Raw genomic sequence first — 18,666 nt, 5'->3', positions numbered from 1 at the left:
GGTGCCTTTAAGTGAATTGCAGAAGCAGCAGGTTTCAATCCCCCTCCCGCCTGCAGCTGGATATCCTGTACAGACTTCCAGGACAGCCCCCCGAGAGTTCCAGTCTCTTGATTCAATCCTCACTTTATGCCCTGTACCTCTCACATGTTATACTTTTTTTTTTTTTAATAGAGGCATGTTTTATTTATTTGTTTGTTTGTTTGTTTGTTTTGTTTATACATGCACTGGGTACAGTCAGAAGCGCGGGAGGGTGAGAGAATTCACCAGAGCCAGAGCAGGGAGCAGAGAAGGCAGAAGGACCTAAGTACACTGCTGAGGGGAGCAGCGGGCGGCAGGAGAGGTCTGCGCACCATGTGGGACCCTCCTCCGGTGGCCGGGGAGCAGCCGGGGATCGAACCGGCGCCGCAGAGGCCGCGGGCAGCTTCGCAACCCAGCGCTCAACCGCTGCGCCACCGGGGAGGCCCTCACATCTTATACTTATTTCTTTTTTTTTCCTTTTTTTTTTAAAGATTTTTTTATTTACTTATACAAGCACTGGGTACAGTCAGAAGCGCGGGAGGGTGAGAGAATTCACCAGAGCCAGAGCGGGGAGCAGAGCAGGCAGAACCACCGAAGTACACTGCTGAGGGGAGCAGCGGGCTGCAGGAGAGGTCTGTGCGCCATGTGGGACCCTCTTCCAGTAGCCGGGGAGCAGCCGGGGATCGAACCGGCGCTGCAGAGGCTGTGGGGCAGCTTCGCAACCCAGTGTTCAACCCCTGTCTCATGACCTTTTGAGGCCTGGTAAAGGTTGGTGTGAAGCTCTGTGGTGACTAAAGAAGAGCAGTTGTCTTGTAAAACTAAACTGGAGTGTTGAGTTTTGTCACAGACTCAACTGATCCTTTGTTCTATTTGGGCCCTTCAGGTTCAATTCCCCACTCCTCCTTTTCTTCCATCTCCCTTCTTGTCCTTCTCCTCTCTCTGTCCCTCCACAGTAATAGAAGCATTGTATGCATATTGTTCTGCACCTTGTTTAACTCCATCTCTGTTGGATCTTCCATTTTGGTACATTCTTTTCTCCAGCTGCATAGAATTCCATTATATGAGCCTACCAGCATTTATTGCCTTGCCATATACAGTCTTCAATTCAATAAAAGCAGAACCTATTGCAAAAAAAATTATTCTGTCTTCAGTTTGGGTTTTTCCTAATATTTTGCTGTTATAAACAATACTGCATATGTACGTAATATATACTTTATATAAACACATATACATATTATGTATTATATAACCTCTACACAATACATGTTATATATATTATATGTATATTGTGCACTCTATTCTATTATGTATGTTATATATTTTATATATAATTTTGCACATTTGAGAACATACCTGAACTACTGGATGTGGAACTACGAAGTCAAATGTGTATTTGCAACCCTGAGAGACGGTACTGACTTGCCATGTGCTGAGGTCACACCATTTTACCTCTAATAACAGTGTTTGAGCCTGTCTGCCTCTCTAAGAAGGTGTTATCCAACCTTTTGATCTTCACTATTCTGAGATACCAACACATTTCCTTTGAGCTCTAACTTGTTTCTCTTTAGCAGAACTTCTTTTTAGAGGAGCTTTTTGTTTTTCTTTTTGTGTTAGGGTTGGTTGCTTACTCATTTATAGGAGCTTGTCATATATTTATTTGTAATTTGTGTTGCAAATATTTCCCCATGTTCAAACAACAAACACGTTTAATTTCTTTTATGAGTACTTTTTGTGACACCATTAGGCTATTTGCAATTCTTATTTTCTTATTTGCATATTTTCATTTCTTATTTACAAATTTTTGTCTTCTTCCCCCACAGGCCCTCGCCCCCATTTTAAATGATTAGTTATAAATGGTTTATATCTTTTATTTTCTTAGTCATTGAAGTCATACATTTAAAGTATATTGAATAATATGTGAAAATGTTCATTGTTTAATTTTCAGTGAAATAACTTCAAAATCCATGATACCAGTCTTAGAAAAGAAAATTCACTAATATTTGTAGACCAAAAAAAAAATAATAAAATGAAGTATTTCTAAATGTTAACAATGCTTATATCTGGTTAATGAGAGAAGAGGTGATTTTAGTTGTACAGTTTTTCAGTTTTCTAATGTTTAGAAAGTGATTTAATATCTTTAATTAACTAGATTTTTAGAATAGTTTTTGATATACAGAAAACTGAGCAGATAGTGCAGAGTTCTCATATACTTGCACCCAGTTTCGCTATTATTTACATCTCATATTAATAAGGTGTATTTATCACAGCTAATGAACCAACATTGATATGTGGTTACAAAAGGCCATGTTTGATTCAGATTTCCTTAGTTTTAATATCCCAGGATCCCCTCCCGGACACCATGTTACATTTAGCAGTGAAGTGTCCTGGGGCTCCGTTTGCTGTGACCAGTCTCTTAGACTTTCCTTGTCTTTGATGGTGCTAACGATTTTGAGGAGTACTGGTCAGATACTTTGTTGATGCTCCTCAATTGGCATTTGTCCTGTGTTTTCCTCATGATTAGGCTAAAGTTATGGGTTTTGGAGAGGAAGGCTGTGATATCAAGGATATATGCTATCAATGTGGTAGATTAATAGAAGTAATATGATTAATAACAATATAATCAATTAAATAGTTGAATTAAATGATTTATATGTTTTACTGGTTTTTGGGGGTTTTACCCTCCACAAAACTCAGATTTTTCAATTAGTTCATTTGTTTTCTATTTATTATGTATAATATGCATACTTTTTTTTATTTATTAATATAAGTACACCAGTCATGATTTCCTTAACTTTAGTGGGATTCCACAGGTTCTGATATGTAGAATGTGTTTTGTTATTCTTATTTTCTAGGTATTCTGCAATTTCCAAATAAATCTTTCTTGATCTGGGTTGTTTAAAAGAGCGATTTGAAAAATGTGCACGTGGTAGAGTTTTGTAAGCCATTATTTGATTAATGTTTAGTTTTGCTTCTGTTATCAGATTCTGTATTATTTCTACTTTTTGGGTGAGATTTTGTTTGCTGTCTAATATATGGTAATTTTTTTGAAATATACATCAATTATGTCTATCTTATTAACTATGCAACTTTGTCTTTACCTAATTTGGTCCACTGATCTGTTCCTTCAAAGATTATTTAAAATCATCTGCCTCTACTGAGTATCTGTCTATACTTCCTTGTATTCCTTTGACTTTTGCTCTGAATTTTAGGGCTGTTCCTCAATGTGTTAGATCTTCGATTGGGGGTCATATTCTTTTATTGTTGTAGTGTTCTCATTTAAAATCATTTGCCCTGAACTCAGCCTTTCATACTAGTATTAAGGTTATGGTGCCTGGTTGGTTTGAGGAAGCACCAATCTGGTATATGCTTGCTCTTCCTTTATTGTCAACACTGTTGCTTTATTCTGGATCTTGATATGTAGCATTCTATCTTGAAAGATTTTCTTTTTAGCAGTTTGTTATAGTCATAGACAGTATTCTGGTCTTAGTTTTACTATCCTGTTTTATGTCTGTCTTTTTTGCTTCTGTTACTTTCTGAAACAAAATCTTAAGTTTTTGGTCTGTGTTGTTTTGAATAGTGTTCTTTCTGACAATTCAAACATACATGTTTTTGGTTCTTCTGGAGGTCGTCATTAAAACTAAGTCAAATACACTTAATCTTTTCTTTTTTTAGATTATACTTGTCTCTTCTGAAATAAGTGATTATGAAGTTAGTTAACAAATCTGGTAACAATTTTTATCTGCTTTATATAGCCTTCTTTCTGGTGAGTTTTCTTGGTTGCCATATTTTTTCTTATTCTTTTTCTCCTTTGTTTTTCCTCCAGCATCTTTGACAACATCAGCATCTTTCAAAGAGGTGAGCTTTCTTACATCAGTATTTTGCAGGGGATGCCTAGAGATGGAAGTACCTTAGGAGAGCAAACTTGCTCCTTGGTTCACAGTAATTTTGTTTCCAGGACTCTGCAGTGTTTTCTTTTAGCCTTACTTCTACCCAGTCAGCAGAGCTCTGCAGCTGTGGGCTTCCCTAGTGTGGGGCTTTCTTTTACTCTGCCTCACCAACATACTGCTTCCTGCAAAGATGGCATGCCTATGTTTTTCTTGATTAGTCTCATCCTCCTCTTGCCTCAGGGTGTCAGAGATAACTCCCATTGCCAGACCACATACTCTGCCCCTATTGTTTCTGATTAGGAATCCTTGTTTTATTCCTTCATTAGTCTTGTCCTCCTCTTGCCTCAGGGTGTCAGAGATAACTCCCATTGCCAGACCACATACTCTGTCCCTATTGTTTCTGATTAGGAATCCTTGTTTTTTTCCTTCAGGAAGTGCCAGCTACTAGACAGCTCTGCCAGCTTTATCTGAGCTCTGCAGCCACAGTTGTTTTCTGTAGGTGCTTTCGCACACCCCACTGGATCTTTGCTGCTTTTGGCAGCTCCTTACCAATGTTGGCAACCTTTCCCTATAAGTGGTGGATCAGTTACAGATGCGTTCTGGTATTGTAAAAATAGACTTTGTATGTCTCTTTCTCCTGTATTTTGGGTGATTTGGAATATGAAAAGAAATAACTTTATTCTGCTATCTTAGAATGATCTAGTGTTGCCGCATCCTGTGTTCTGGTATTTTCCCAGATTAAACATGAGCCTAAGCTCTTTGGATAGGGTCAGCATAAGCTAAACCTTGGGTTTGACAGTAGAAAGGGAAAAAATGGGAGTTGAAAATAAATGAGGAGAGTTTAAAAATATAGCTGCCTGGGCTGTATGACAGCCAGGTTCTTTCCTTCTCCACCTGCACAGTGACTGTGAGTATGCCACTGTTGGGTTGGGAGGACATGGATGGGCAGGGCAGGGCATAAAAAATGCCTGTCTCCTAGATTATCTTGGGAGGTTTTTCTGACCCTTGCGGTTGTCAGGGCGGGGAGGGAAGGGCTAGTGCCTGTGCTTTGAATGGACTGCAGGACTCAGCTTTCCATCCCTCCCCGCTCCCAGGGCCTGTGCAAGCACCCTATGTTCTGACTGTTCTCTAAGTGATGGTTGCTACTTCCTTCTTTCTGGAAACCATAGTGCTGCCTCAAAGGAGGTTGTCTGGGATCAATGCAATTTATGGTGTGTAAATACCCAAACGAAAAGTTTGCCCATTCAAAAGGAAGGGGTATATGTGGGATGCCCAAAGTGTAGAACCCAAGAGGAAAACCTGCCCACAGAGCCTCAGGCCTGCCCCTCCATGCTGTTGTCTCTCATATTGTCATATTGAAACTGTAGCCTTTGAGAGGCTGAGAGACTTGCTTGTGAACACACAGCTGGGAGATAGAAGGGAGGGTTTGGATTTGCTGACTCTAAAGCCTGGATACCAGATGCCTAGTTCCCTGCCTCCCACTCACCTTCCCTGGGAGACCCCACTCCATCCTCAGATCTTTGCCATGTGTTCATGTCCTGGTGATCTGTGGATCCTCAGGTTATGTCTTAGGTTTCAAGTCTGGCTGCACTTTAAATGCCCTTTAAGATCCCTAGGGCAGCCAAGGACAGGAGCCCTGGGCTACACTGGATGCTTCTGTGGCCCCCATGTCTTGGGCACTGTGTTTCCCTAGGCAGGTCTTGTACCCCTAGAATCAGATGCACCTGGGTTCTTCTGCAGGAGCTGTGATCTTGGGCAAATCACTTAACTTCTCTGGACTCAAACTTATTTCTAAAATTAAATTGCCAAAAATAACCTAAAAAATAAAAAGTAAAAATAAATAAAGCAAAATAAAATAGCCTATGATTACTCTAAGTGCAGACCATGGATTCTGAAGCCAGATGACCTTGGCTTGAATTTTGACCTAGCCCCTTATTTGTTGTGGAACTTTGGTTAATTACTTAATTTTTTTTGCTCTTTAGTTTTCTCATCTGAAAAATGCCTCCTCTATGTCTTATAGGGAGATCCTAAAAATTACATGGATTAATAAACATAAATCTTTTAGGACAGTGCCTGGAATATGGCAAATACTGGATGAAATATTATTATTAATAATTATTATGACTAATGCATGCAAATGGCTCAGCCAAGGCCTGGGCATAAATGCTGTTGATGCTGCTGTTATAACTCATGCCCTTTGCTTCCTTCCAGGAGCTTGGGCCCCTGCCCCAGCCCAGTAGAGGCTGTGGAACTGTACAGCCCCGAAGCCTGGTTCTCAGCCCAGTGGCCCCTCCCTGGCTGCGGGAAGTGGAAACTCCCACGAGGTAGCAGAGGCCTGCAGCGGTCCCCTCCCTGCTCTGAACCATGGGCCAGAAGCTCTCTGGAAGCCTCAAGTCGGTGGAGGTGCGAGAGCCAGCGCTGCGGCCAGCCAAGAGGGAGCTGCGGGGTGTGGAACCCGGGAGGCCTGCGCGGCTGGACCAGCTGTTGGACATGCCGGCGGCGGGGCTAGCAGTGCAGCTGCGGCACGCGTGGAACCCCGAGGACCGCTCACTCAATGTCTTTGTCAAGGATGATGACCGGCTCACCTTCCACCGGCACCCAGTAGCTCAGAGCACTGACGGCATCCGAGGCAAAGTGGGCCATGCCCGTGGCCTACATGCTTGGCAGATCCACTGGCCTGCGCGGCAGCGTGGCACCCATGCCGTAGTTGGCGTGGCCACGGCTCGGGCACCCCTGCATTCGGTGGGCTACACGGCACTGGTGGGCAGTGACTCCGAGTCATGGGGCTGGGACCTGGGCCGCAGTCGCCTCTACCACGATGGCAAGAACCGACCTGGAGTGGCCTACCCAGCCTTTCTGGGGCCAGAGGAGGCCTTCTCGCTGCCTGACTCGCTGCTGGTGGTGCTGGACATGGATGAGGGCACACTTAGCTTTGTGGTGGACGGCCAGTACCTGGGTGTGGCCTTTCGTGGTCTCAAAGGCAAGAAGTTGTACCCGGTGGTGAGTGCGGTATGGGGCCACTGTGAAGTCACCATGCGCTACATCAATGGCCTTGACCGTAAGTGCTTCCGTGTATGGGAAAGAGGGGGAGCGCAGAAGGTTTCAGATGCTGCCTGTCCCTAGGGGAGTGGAGCAGGGTGGCCTCACTGTCTATCATCCATGCTAATCTAGCAGCGTGGAGTCTTGAGTGGAACGTGAACTCCATTAACTCAGTTTCCATGCGTCTTGGGTTTGAATCAAGACTCTCCTTTGACCTGTTTCCCTGTCTGCAAATTGGAACAATGATAGTCGATCGCTATCTAGTTCAAGGTTTTGTGAGGATGGAATAAGCTAATATAGGGGTCATCTCTGGTTTTATTACTGCCTCATGGAAACAAAAGCCACAAGGTGTGGGATCTTCTGATGTTTTCCAAGAGGATTCAGAAATCTAGACTTTATGTCTCAATTTTAAAGTTGGCAGCTGCTAAAAAATACTTCTGAGCAAACAAAACTCCACTGCAGGCTGCAGATAAGCCCACAGGCTGTTGGGTTTGACCCCAACAGCTCTAGACCTCTCCTCATTTAATATGCAGTCATCCCTTAAGGTGGCTTAAAAAATCACAGTAACAAACCATCACTGGTTTTAAGAGAGAGTTACTCTAGGAGGTAGGGTGCCTCTGGACAGAGAAAAATGCAGCAGCCTATTCTGCACTGAACCCCAGCAGAGTGGGGCCTGAAATCAGGCACTGGTGGACTCACACATTCTCAGGCCGAACAGACTTCCTGCCATACCCTGATGGTGTTCACAGAGGCAGGTGCTTAAAGCCAGAATTCCAGTTTACTCATTTCAGAGATGAGAAACTGAAGAGCAGTTTCAGAGAGCTAGAACCACGGTCTACACAGGTCTCTCAGCCTCCAAGCTCCCCACTTTAGTTAAGGGACTAAGTGTAACACCCAGAAAAGAAGTCAGAGCGAGATTTTACTCAAATAAAATTCACATTTACTTGGTTGTAAGCTCAGCTCTGGTATAATCATCGATGTTCTTGCTCATATTTCGTTTTCACAGCTGTTGGCCTTTCACTGGCAGTATATTCTGCTTTTCCTGATTAACTGGTTAAATCTAGGAGTAGATGAGTGTGCCCCTAGCTGGGCTGGTTTAGTCATCCCAGTGTGGTGAATGCCTGGACCCTTCCTAGACATGATGACCAGGCAAACTCCAGTGCTGAATTGGTTTTTTAATGGAATTGGAAAATTTAATTGCGGGAAGTGATCACCACACTAGAAGGGTGGACTTGGTGTGCCAGGCTCTGGAATCTGATGTGCTTTTTTCCAGTTGCATCTCCAAGGCTCAGTGGTTTTATTTTTGGTGAGTCACTCGTGAGTAAACCTCACTTTACTCATCTGTAAAATGGGACAGTATCAGGTCCCTTTCACAGCTGCTGTGAGGTCTTGTATGGTGTCACAATAATAAAAGAAGGATTAAAGGCTTACGTTGGTAACCGAGCTAACAGTTGGGCCCTGAGGCGGATTTTCTCTTGGATTTTCTTTTTTTTTTTAATGTCTTATATGGTATTTTTAGAACATCTCATTTTTGACTGGATTCAGACGGAAGCTCTCAAAGAAGACAGCCTCCATCTTTTGGCAGTCTTGTTTGGCCTTCATTTTCTTGGCCAAAAGTTTAGTGTAGTCTATGGCTTCTTCCTTACTTTTCTTACTACACTGTTTCTTCAGAGTGATACGCTGATGTTTTTGTTGGAAAAACATGGAGTTACAAGATGCTGGATCTTGGGTGCTTTGATCCTGGATTTCTTACCTTCTTGTTCAGGGGCTTTCTCACAACAGATTGGAGGACACCATCCTCTTTAGAGAGATTGAAGTTCACAGATTTGGCTAGCTTTCTTGGGCCCCAGGCAGCGAGGCATAGTAATGTCAGTGAGTCCAAGAATGTCCTTCTCTTCCTTTTTTACAATGACCAAGTTGAGAACGCTCAGCTTGTTTTGCCTTTTCTTTCACCAGTCTTCCTTGGTCTATAACAGGAATGCCCCATACTCAGCAGCAGGTAAACCCAACATTGAGTCAAGACTCCTGCTTTGTGGGGAAACTTTGTCATTACTGCCACTGATTCAGACCGCATAAGCCTTCCATTTCCAAAGCAGCAACCTTGTGGCCATAGGTGTCTCATAAAAGATAAGAAGCTTATGTTTCTCGTCTACTTCAATGAGTTTCTGGTAGCCAGTAACTAGGAAAAAGATGTTCAGCTTCATTAGAAGTAGCCTACTACTTCTCAGGTGCAACAAAAAAAGAGCACCTCTTGGGTTGATTTATACTTGGGTTTTATTTGTTTCTTGGTTTTCAGGTACAAACGTAAGATGCTAACAAGATTGCAGGGACTCCACCATGTGTGATAGACCCGGAGAAGTCAAGCCATGGTGACCTCCTTGGTGTGCTTCCGGAGAGGGGGTGTTGGGTGGGAAAGGACAGTTGTGTTCAGGGCATTTTGAATTCTTGGATCCTCTGAATGTCTGGAGAAACTTTGTGGGACTGAAACTTGAGGTGCTCCGTGCTCTTCCCTACTGGCAGTGATTTTCAGATGGACTGAAGCTGGAGGCCCAAGTCCGGAAAGCAAGGGGAGGCCAGAGTGCCATGTGATGTAAACTTGTGGCATCTTCCATTCGATGACAGGATAGGCTTACCTGCTTTTGCTCTAGTGCTGACTGTTCTCCAGACAAGGAGTCATGTTCTCAGTTTCATCCAGGGTGTGATTGCAGGAAGGGGAAGCTGCTCTTCTGTGGATGGCCCAGGCAAGTCCTGATGCAGGGTGGACACAGCCACATCATTGGCACCTTTTTGACCCTAGGGAGTTCCTGGGCGGGAAGACACTAAGGAAGGGTTCTGTGTGTGAGAAGACTTTTGAGCTAGAGTTGGTTGTGGAAATGATGGCTGGTCTCCACACTCAGCCCCCACTGACTTGTGGGGAGTGTCAGAGAGAGGCTCTGAACACAAAGGTGGGTCCTCTCTCTGTTGCTTCCCCACAAGATCTTGGAGGAGAGAACTGCCCAGGACCCCAACAGACCTGGTTAGACTCTGGCCTCAGGAGACCATGAACAGCAATTGCTTCCTCTCTCTGCTTCCCAGTGTCCTCCTGTGTAAAATGGGAATGATAAAACTTGCTGACGCGGGACAGACACACAGCAATTGGTGTTCACCACTCCGATCAAGCTAAGTGACTAGGTCCAAGTCCTGGGGTTCACCTGTGGATTAAAACAAAGTGGACTTAGTAGGGCCTCCCTGGTGACGCAGGGGTTAAAGACAGCGCTATTAAGGTACTGCCAGCCACTGCAGCATGAGTTCGATCCCGTCAGCCCAGGAGTAACCCACATGGCACAGCAGACCTCTGTTGTCTTGCCCACTGCTCCCCTCAGCAGTGTATTTCAGTCAGTCTGTCTGTTCTGTTCCCCGCTCTGTCTCTGGTGAATCTTCTCACCCTCGCACTGCTGGCTTACACAAACCCAGTTCTTGTACGCATAAATAAATAAATCTTTAAAAAAAAAATAAAGTGACCTTAGTAGAAGCTTTTCCTCTGATGTGACAAAAGTAAGTTAATGGATATCATTTTTTCAATTTGTGAATTTTTATGACCCTAAAAAGCAAGACTTAGCAGGGCCTAACCACATTTAACTCTGAAGCATGTATTTGATGAGGGTAATAATTCCTGGAAGTCATTTTTCTATTGTAAATGTATTCTTCATCTACACCATGGAGTGAAAGCCCAGTTTCTTGGGGTTTATTGCAAAGAGCTGCAGGACGCCCAGGGCTCTGCCACGTGAGTGAGCTGAGCGAGTGGGACCTAGGCCAGGCAGATGACCAAGCTATCTCCAGATGATTGGATTCCAGGCCCCCATAATAACAGCAATAACGGTAACACCATAGCTAACATACATTATCACATGTTGCTTAACAACAAGCTATATATATATAGTCTGAGAGATGTATTGTTAGGCTATTTCATTGTTGTTGGAAATGTCATGGAGTAATTACAGAAATCTAGGCATTATCGCCTATACCCATCTGGGCTACGTGATCTGGCTGATTTGGAGACTACAGTCATACATGGGGTCCAGTGCTGACTGAAACATCATTAGGCGACACGTGATTATTTAGTGCTTAGCCTGTGTTATGTTCTAGTCTAAGAACTTGACGATTCTTAACTCATTTAATCTTGTGATCCCACTTTGTACTATAACACCCGTGTTATCACCTTCATTCTATGATGAAGAAATTGAGGCACAGAGAGCTTGCCCAAGGTCACACAGCAAGTAGCTAGGGGAACTGATTCGGGGGACATGTGCCAATAAGGGGGGAGAAGGAACAGGAGAGAGACTGCTCCACACAGCTAGTGACCGTGCAGCAGGGGGCGGGACCTTGGCCTTCATTGGAGATTTGGGGTGAGGCCCTGAGAAGCGGGCTCTGTCGTTTTCCTCCTCCCAGCTGCTTCATCTCCAGTCCTCAAAGCTCTTGGCTCAGCACTGAGCTCTGCAGGGTGTTCTGAAAAGCTCATTGCATAAAGACAGCCCAGCAGTGGCTGTGAATCAGGCAAGCTTTGGTCGCTAATGGGAGAATGTCACTGAAAATGCCCCAACTGCTGTGAGGCTCAACCCCTGGGTTGGACCAGGCTTTGGAGTCTGCTCCAGGCTGTTTTTTGAAACTGCTTCACCACTCCCGCCTTCTCTTTCCACATGCTGGTGGCCGGGAGGACTGACAGAATAGCTGTCTTCTGTCCTGGAGTTCCTGGGTGATGAGTGGTGAGAAGTGACGCAGGCAATTGGAGGTGCAGAGGAGAAGCCAGACAGAAAGACAAATGGGCTAGAGTCCTGGGCAGCTTTGATTTTGAGATAATAATTATACTTTTTTAAAAAAATACCACCTATGTTCTGTGTCCTGGACTAATTATTTGCTTATTTGATCCACACAGCATACCTTAAGGGAATGTTACTTTTATTATCCCCATTTTATAGAAGAAGATATTGAAAAGGGGAAGCACTTGCCCAGGTTCACATAGCAAGCAGGTGGCAGAGCTGTGCTTGAGCCAGATCATAGCAACTCCTATGCCCTGCTTCCAGGCTGCCCACCGGACAGGGCCTCATCACAGAGCAGGTGTCCATGCCCAGGGTGCGTTTCCAGAGGGTGAGAAGTGGGAATCATAGAATCTCAGGGCTAACTGGCAGAGAGGGCTTGTCCACCTGCATCGAGCTGGGGAAACTGTATTTCCAGACATCGTTCCTAGATGGTTTAATTGATCTGCCAACAAGTATTTATTGGCACAACAGCTCAGCAGAGGAAGCTGGCGGCCAGCCAAGGCTGCTGATATTGATGAAGACCACAGAGAATTTTCTACCAGGATGACCGCAAGGGCACCGTCCCCTTGCCAGAGCCCTCCTGGCCATCTGCACTGAACTCATGACCTTCCTGCTCCACTCCCATATTTCTCTCTGGTGGTGCATTCCTCCCAGCCTCCCTAGCATCTGAACTCAGCTCTTCTTTTCTCCTGACCCAGGTCCAAGCCTGGCCTCCCCTTCTACCACCCCTGCCCTATTGTTCTGCCCTGATCAGCCCAGGGCTCTGTCCCCTGCACCCTCAATTCAACACAGCTCTTCCCCCACCCAACCCACACCCCCATTGTCCACCCCAGGCACTCTTTTCCACATATGTATGTTTACTTTCCCCAGGTGGATATAAAATTCCTCAGGGCAGAGATGGTGACCCAGGAGGCATGTGTGGGGTGCTGGGTAGAGTAGAGACTTAGACATATTTATGCATTTACTTTTGAAAGGTAAATTGGGCTTGTGACAATACATTTAAGTACCACAAATGGTGTCAGGTGAAATACCACCACCTTTTAGCTCCCCAGCGCCTCTTCCTGTTGGCCGCCACCACTAGCAATTTCTTGTGTATCCTTCCAGAATTTTACAGAACTTTTACACAAATGTGATCCTACTGTCCACTGCTCTGCATCTCATTTTCCCCTTAGTAGATCTTAGTGGTAGTTTAATATGATGAATCTAGAGCCGCCTCATTCTTTATTAATAGCTACATGGGCTTCCATGGTATGATTTATCACAATTTCATTATTTAGACCCCTAATTTTGAACACTTAGGCAGTTTTTAATCTTTGAGAATAAACTCTTGATCCCGATGAATTCCATTTCTCTCCTCTTCTAGCTGATTAATATTCTCAGCCTTAGTTTTCCCATCTGTGCAATGGTAATAATTATGTGTACCTTGCAGAGTTGCTGTGAGTACTAGAAACAATGCAGAAATGAGGCATAGTCGGGCATGTGGCTCCCAGCAAGTACATGTTGGGGGGAATCATTGCTATCACTGTGTCTGTGCCCAGCCAGGGGCTCAAGTTGGGAACTTCATGAATATTTATTTGTGAATGGTCTGGTTTCTAGATAAAATACAGTAAAATTACATGAACTTGTGATTAAGGAGGCTCCAAACACATTGTTGGATTAAGATCCTTTGAGTTTTACAGCTGACCCTTACACAGCACAGGTCCACTTATTTGTGGATTTCTTTTCTATCCTTGGCTTCTGCATTTACTGATCAACCAACTGTGGATGGTGGAGGGCCGCTCGAATGGAGGAGGAGGCCACCCTAAGTTACATGTGGATTTTAGCCTGCTCAGAGACCGTCACTCCTCAGTCCTAAGTTGTTCAAGGATTAACAGTATAATCTAGTCAGTCCTTAAGTAGGGCATGCATCGGCACCTTACTGGCCTGATTTGCACAGAGTGGGTCCATAATAAGTGTGACTTGCTGTTCTGTTATTGCTGCTGCTACTACTGCTGAAAGTAGTAGTTCTTTAAGGTAGTAATAACATCTTAGTCTTCCCAGCCATCTGCCATTAGCACCCTTAGGAACAGAGAACTTAGTGGGTGCTCAATAGATGCATGTTAATGTACTGGCTTCCTGACACCTGCATAGATTTTTTCCTCCACTGCAGACTCGAGTCACATTTGGCTGAATCAGAGAGAGACTGGCTGTGTGCCGCTGCCCCCTGGAAGCCTGACCCCCGAGTGACCCATTCCCACCTCTCATTGTGTGGCGTGCACAGCACATCTGTCCCCACATTCAGGCCAAGTGGAGGCTGCATGACAGCCGGGCAATTCAATTCAGGTTCTTTACACCCAGAAGCCGGCCCCTATCCTTTGTTTTCTACAAAAAGGAACGGACTTTTTGGTTGCAAAGGGTTTTGCTTCGACATCGTAGCCCTGCTTTGAGGGTTTTTTCACATTTAACATAGTCATGAATAGGTTCCATTCAGGACGTCCTGCCTGCAGGAAGGGGTCTTGGAGACATAGACCTGGTTGAGACAAGTGTCATAGTAGGTCACAGCAGAGCTTTGTAGAGGGTCACATGTGGTGTTGTGGGAAGAGGGCAGGGATTTTCGGGGTCAGTAATGATTTGGCTACTAATTAACTGTGGCCCTGAGCCAGTCACTTCACCCCTGAGCCTCAGTTTCCTTATCTGTAATAGTAATAGAAATTTCCTTTTTTACAAAGTATCCGAATTGTGGATGAAATACAGAAAGTGAGTGGGCTAGTGCCTGGCACATAGTAAGGACTGAAAAAACTAGAACAGCCAGTTATGACTATTACAATTACCATAAAACTACTTAACATTATTAAAGGTGGAAATAAAAATTATGACTAGATGTTGGTCGATGTTGTGAATCTGAGAGATTTCATACCAGGTTTGGGGAGGTATTTGCCTGTTTTCTTTAAGACACATGATGGAAATGCCACCTGAGGTTCCAAGGCCACCATGAGTTTGTCACAAGTGAGCTGGGGCCTACCCTGTGAGTGGTTTCTAAGGCTGACAGCTAATGGTCTGGTTCAAGTGTTTTGTAGCTCCTTGTAGTGACTTGCCTAATAAGCGTGTGTTTAGCAAGGATGCCCAGAGAATGTGGTGTCCTCACCAGCTGTGCCCACATGTATATCTACAGGGATGAGCTGCCAAGATGGTGGGCCTGAGGGGGACCTCTGCCTCTGGATAGAGACCAGGCCAGCTGGGGGCTAGCTGCTACTGGACCTTTGTGGGACAGGGAAGGAGGACAAGGGGCCAGTATCCACTTCTCAGGGACTGGCAGAAGGGTGAAAACAGGCCCGATAAATTAGGTCTAGAACAGATGGCATCTGGCAGCCACATTTATAGGTGAGAACTGTAAATAAACCAGAGAGCTAAAAGGACTTGCCCAAGGTTGCCTGCTAATAGCAGCAAAACCAGAACTAAAACCCAAAATGTTCTCAAAAATGTTCCCCTTCAGAAACAAGACAGTGAGAATTCGATGCATTTAATGAGTCTGTACTAGAAAGATCCGACATAGATGATGGAGGACGTAGGTGTTCAGGAAAATGATAGTGCAGGGGCCTGAAGGGCTTTCGAAGAAGTAGCTGTAGTGTTTGGTTCGGAGTTTAGATAGGGCTTCCCCCCAGACGCGCCTGAAGACCCTTCCCAGTGCATCCCGCATAAAGCATGGAAGACATGGCAGAGACCCTGTTCCCACCCCTGCTCAGACCATGAACCAGGGGGTTCAGCACAGTCAGAGACCATCGATGACTGGTGTCTGTGTACTGCCTGGATGACCAGGGCATTGATTCCTAACTTCTTAGTTCCTCAGTATCCGCCTCCATAATATGGGTTTAATGTAGTGAGGGTTTCACCCCAAAGAGCTGTTGTCAGCAGTTCTTCTCAGGCCTTAATATGCATTCAAGTCAATCTGGATCTTCTTAAATGCGGATTTGACTTAGTAGGTTTGGGTATGGGTAGGGCCCAAGATTCTGCATTTCTGACAAGCTCTCTAGTGATGCCAATGCTGTTCATGTTGAGGGCAGGACACAAGGCAGAGCCACAAGCATGGCTTGTCCCTCCTCCCCACTCCCCAAAACCTCCTTTTATCCCAGAGCCAAGCTCATCTGCTTATTCCTCCAGGCTTTAGTCTATGCTGACCTTTGTGGGAAGTGGCCTAAGTCCCGACCCCGCCAGCCCCTGCCCCAACTCCGGCAAGTCCAACTTGGCCTTCAGTGTCCCCTCCCTTTCTTATCCTGCCCTTCCCTCTTCTCGCCCTCCCCAGCCACTGCATAACTCAGTTTATGCGTCCTGGAACCCAAATTTTCAGTTGCCAGTCAGGTATACACCAGTAAATCCACACTATTATCCATAAATTTCCTGAGAGGGTGACTTTGTTTGGGAAGGGATTACTGCAAATAGAAACAGCTCTTTGTTAAACAGTCATTGATCAAGTACTTAAAAAAAGAAAAACAAATACTGCTTAACACTGCTTGGCCCTTATCTTATTTAAAGCTCCACAGCCCCACACAAATGCTACTTAGCACCTAGCTCACCTTAGCTCACATAATCCTCTTTTCACACATGGGGATCTGAGGCTGAGGGGGAATGAAGAGGCCGCTCTTGGCACATGCTGGACAGGCAGGATTTGAACTCCAGTGCTCACGCCATAACCTCCATGTCACATGGGTCACATTGAGTCTGCAGCTTTGTCAATGGTCCTGGGTCTTGGCTTTAGGGTGCTTGGCCGAGGGTTTTAGCAAAACTGGCGCGGGGCTCCACCTATTTGAACACCCTTAAACCCAAAACAGCCCTGTGATTTGAGGGGGCGCTGTGGGAAAGCAATGATAAGAATAAGCACATTTGCAGGAGGGTGTTGAAAGGGCCAGGAGAGTGGAGGGCCTGAGAGGCAGGCAGCAGCGTGTGTCTCGCCGCGGTCAGGGAGCCAGCTGATCCTCCCAGTCTTGTCCTTTGGTTAAGGCACGGGGGTGGTTAGTGTGAGTTACGGCCTAGCCCAGACACTAATAAGGCTGCTTGTCTGAGGCCTCCATAATTCAAGTTAAGGCTGTGCATTTAATGGCCCTTCTTCATCAGATCTTCCAGGACTCAGTGCCTCCTTAATGATTTATTTGCTTGTGATGAAATTAAGCCGAGACAGCGTGAGCTTGGAAAATACTGCCATGCTGGTTCTCCCCAGTTCCTCATCCTTTGTGGCATCGGCTTCTGTAAATAGATCTGCGAGCCCTGCTTCGTGAGCTGCCCACTGGGAACCCCGACAGGCACAGGCTGCCCTGTCACGGAATCATGGAACCCTCGCTTGATGGGGTAGCATCTCTCTCATCTCCAAGGCTGGTGACCCCACTAGAGAGTAGCAAGGGATTGCAGCTGCCAGCAAGGAGTCCTTGTCTGACTCTAGTCATTAAGTAGACACATTTGAGTTGAGCCATTTGGAGCCACCACGGTGTTCCAGATTTTGCCCTATTTGTTTATGTTTCTTCCTTAAAATGCATTTCACGAGGGTGAGAGGGAGTTTGTGTCTAGTGTTTAGTGAAGTGGATGACAGCTCTCTGCCTGATGTCTGGGCCTTGTAGGAGAGAGGGCTCTTACTCGCCTTTACTAGGGTGGGGGCCGGAGCCCCAGCCAGGGCCACTCACAGAGCTCAGCTGGAGGCCAGGTGCCAAGAATGGGAGCCGGACAATTAGTCCCAGCTCCTTGGGAAGTCCAGAAGAGCCGAGTAGCCTCAAGAAAAGGGCGAGTAGGAGGTTGGATGAGGACTGGGTGAGCCCAGGAGAGGGCACCCCCATTGCTGCCTCCGTTGCATGACTGCCCTCCCTCCTACCTGTTCCCCACCCTCCTGTATCTTTTCTGTTCTTCATAATTTGGGTGCATTTGGTGTTGCTCACTGTTCCCTGGCTTTGCTCCTGCCAGTTCCACCTTACTGTTAGCTGGCACATTATTTTCTTGGGTTTTGGTTTAAAGTCCTGAGAGTCTCACAGGCGTCTCCTCAAATGCAGGCAGAAGTCCCAGCAGCCTCCTGATTAGCTGCCTCTGGGTCAGGTCCTTCCTGCTGTTCATTAGCTGTGGGGAATCCCCACCACTGGTCACCCTGGAGCTGTTGTCTGGGCAGCAGCATCCCTCAGGGAGAGTGTGAAAAGCACATTTTTTAGCTGTCTCTCACCTATGAATTAGTGGACCCTGGAGTGGTATGTGTCTGAGAGAGAGAGACAAGCTTCCTAGCTGATTATGCCATCAATCCATCAACCCAGCACTGGCCAGAAGTCAGCTGCTTAGGATGCTGATGGAGGCTGCTGGGGTGAGTGGGGGTGCAGAGTCGTATATCTGTGTGTGGGAGGTGGTGCTTGGGGGGGAGGGCAAGGTGGGAAAGCAATGCCATCCCAGATTTATATGAACTGGTTCTCAGGAATTCTGGTCCAGGCCAGAAGCAAGGGTCAGGCTTCCAATCATGACTGGAGTGGGTCTGGGGAACCTGAAGATCATTCTCGTTAGTTCCAGGACCAAAGAAATGAATGTTTAGCCCATGTGATCAACATGTCCATGTTCGATGACCTCGTTTGGAAAGGATGCTTTCCACTGCTTGTTTCTTCCTTCCTGGGCATTCCAAGGGCATCAGCATTGATTGCTGTGCTACAGAGAAGCCCTGGCAAGCTCTCTCCACTGAGCTCCTAGGAGGTGTGGTGTTCTTGTGTGTCCACTTCTGCTCTCCTGAGATGGCATATAGGTACAAATGAGAGTCCCCCAAATCACTACATTTCTTCCCACCAGCAAGGACTAGGCTGCCCCATTTGTCCTGTGTCCCTAGCACCTAGCACGTGGTGGTTTCAATCAGCACTGCTGAATGAATGGGGGGTTATTGGGAGTCCACATTGCAGGAAGAAAATGCCCTGTTTGAGGTGAGGCCCCAAACAAGCCCA

At 45.8% G+C, this 18,666-nt stretch overlaps 1 protein-coding gene and 1 pseudogene across 7 annotated transcripts in view; one reads left to right on the top strand and one right to left on the bottom strand.

The window, feature by feature from the left end:
• Positions 1 to 18,666, top strand: part of SPSB4 (splA/ryanodine receptor domain and SOCS box containing 4) — a 112,165-nt gene that overhangs the window by 40,498 nt on the left and 53,001 nt on the right. For 6 of the 7 annotated variants that reach the window (XM_054700773.1, XM_054700770.1, XM_054700771.1 and 3 more), the window contains one exon: positions 6,117 to 6,963. In XM_054700773.1, the coding sequence (XP_054556748.1) occupies positions 6,270 to 6,963 (694 nt within the window). In that variant the 5' untranslated portion in view covers positions 6,117 to 6,269. Of the gene's footprint in view, positions 1 to 3,841; positions 3,874 to 6,116; positions 6,964 to 18,666 lie in introns of all 7 variants that reach the window. The other variant, XM_054700772.1, reaches the window with a different exon arrangement.
• On the bottom strand, positions 8,475 to 9,148 carry LOC119257718 (40S ribosomal protein S6-like; annotated as a pseudogene).

This window comes from Talpa occidentalis, unplaced genomic scaffold, assembly GCF_014898055.3.
Source record: "Talpa occidentalis isolate TD23 unplaced genomic scaffold, MPIMG_talOcc4v2.1 talOcc4.4, whole genome shotgun sequence".
NCBI lineage: Eukaryota > Metazoa > Chordata > Mammalia > Eulipotyphla > Talpidae > Talpa > Talpa occidentalis.
Note: the sequence above shows the minus strand (reverse complement) of the source record. Positions and strands in the feature narration are given on the sequence as shown.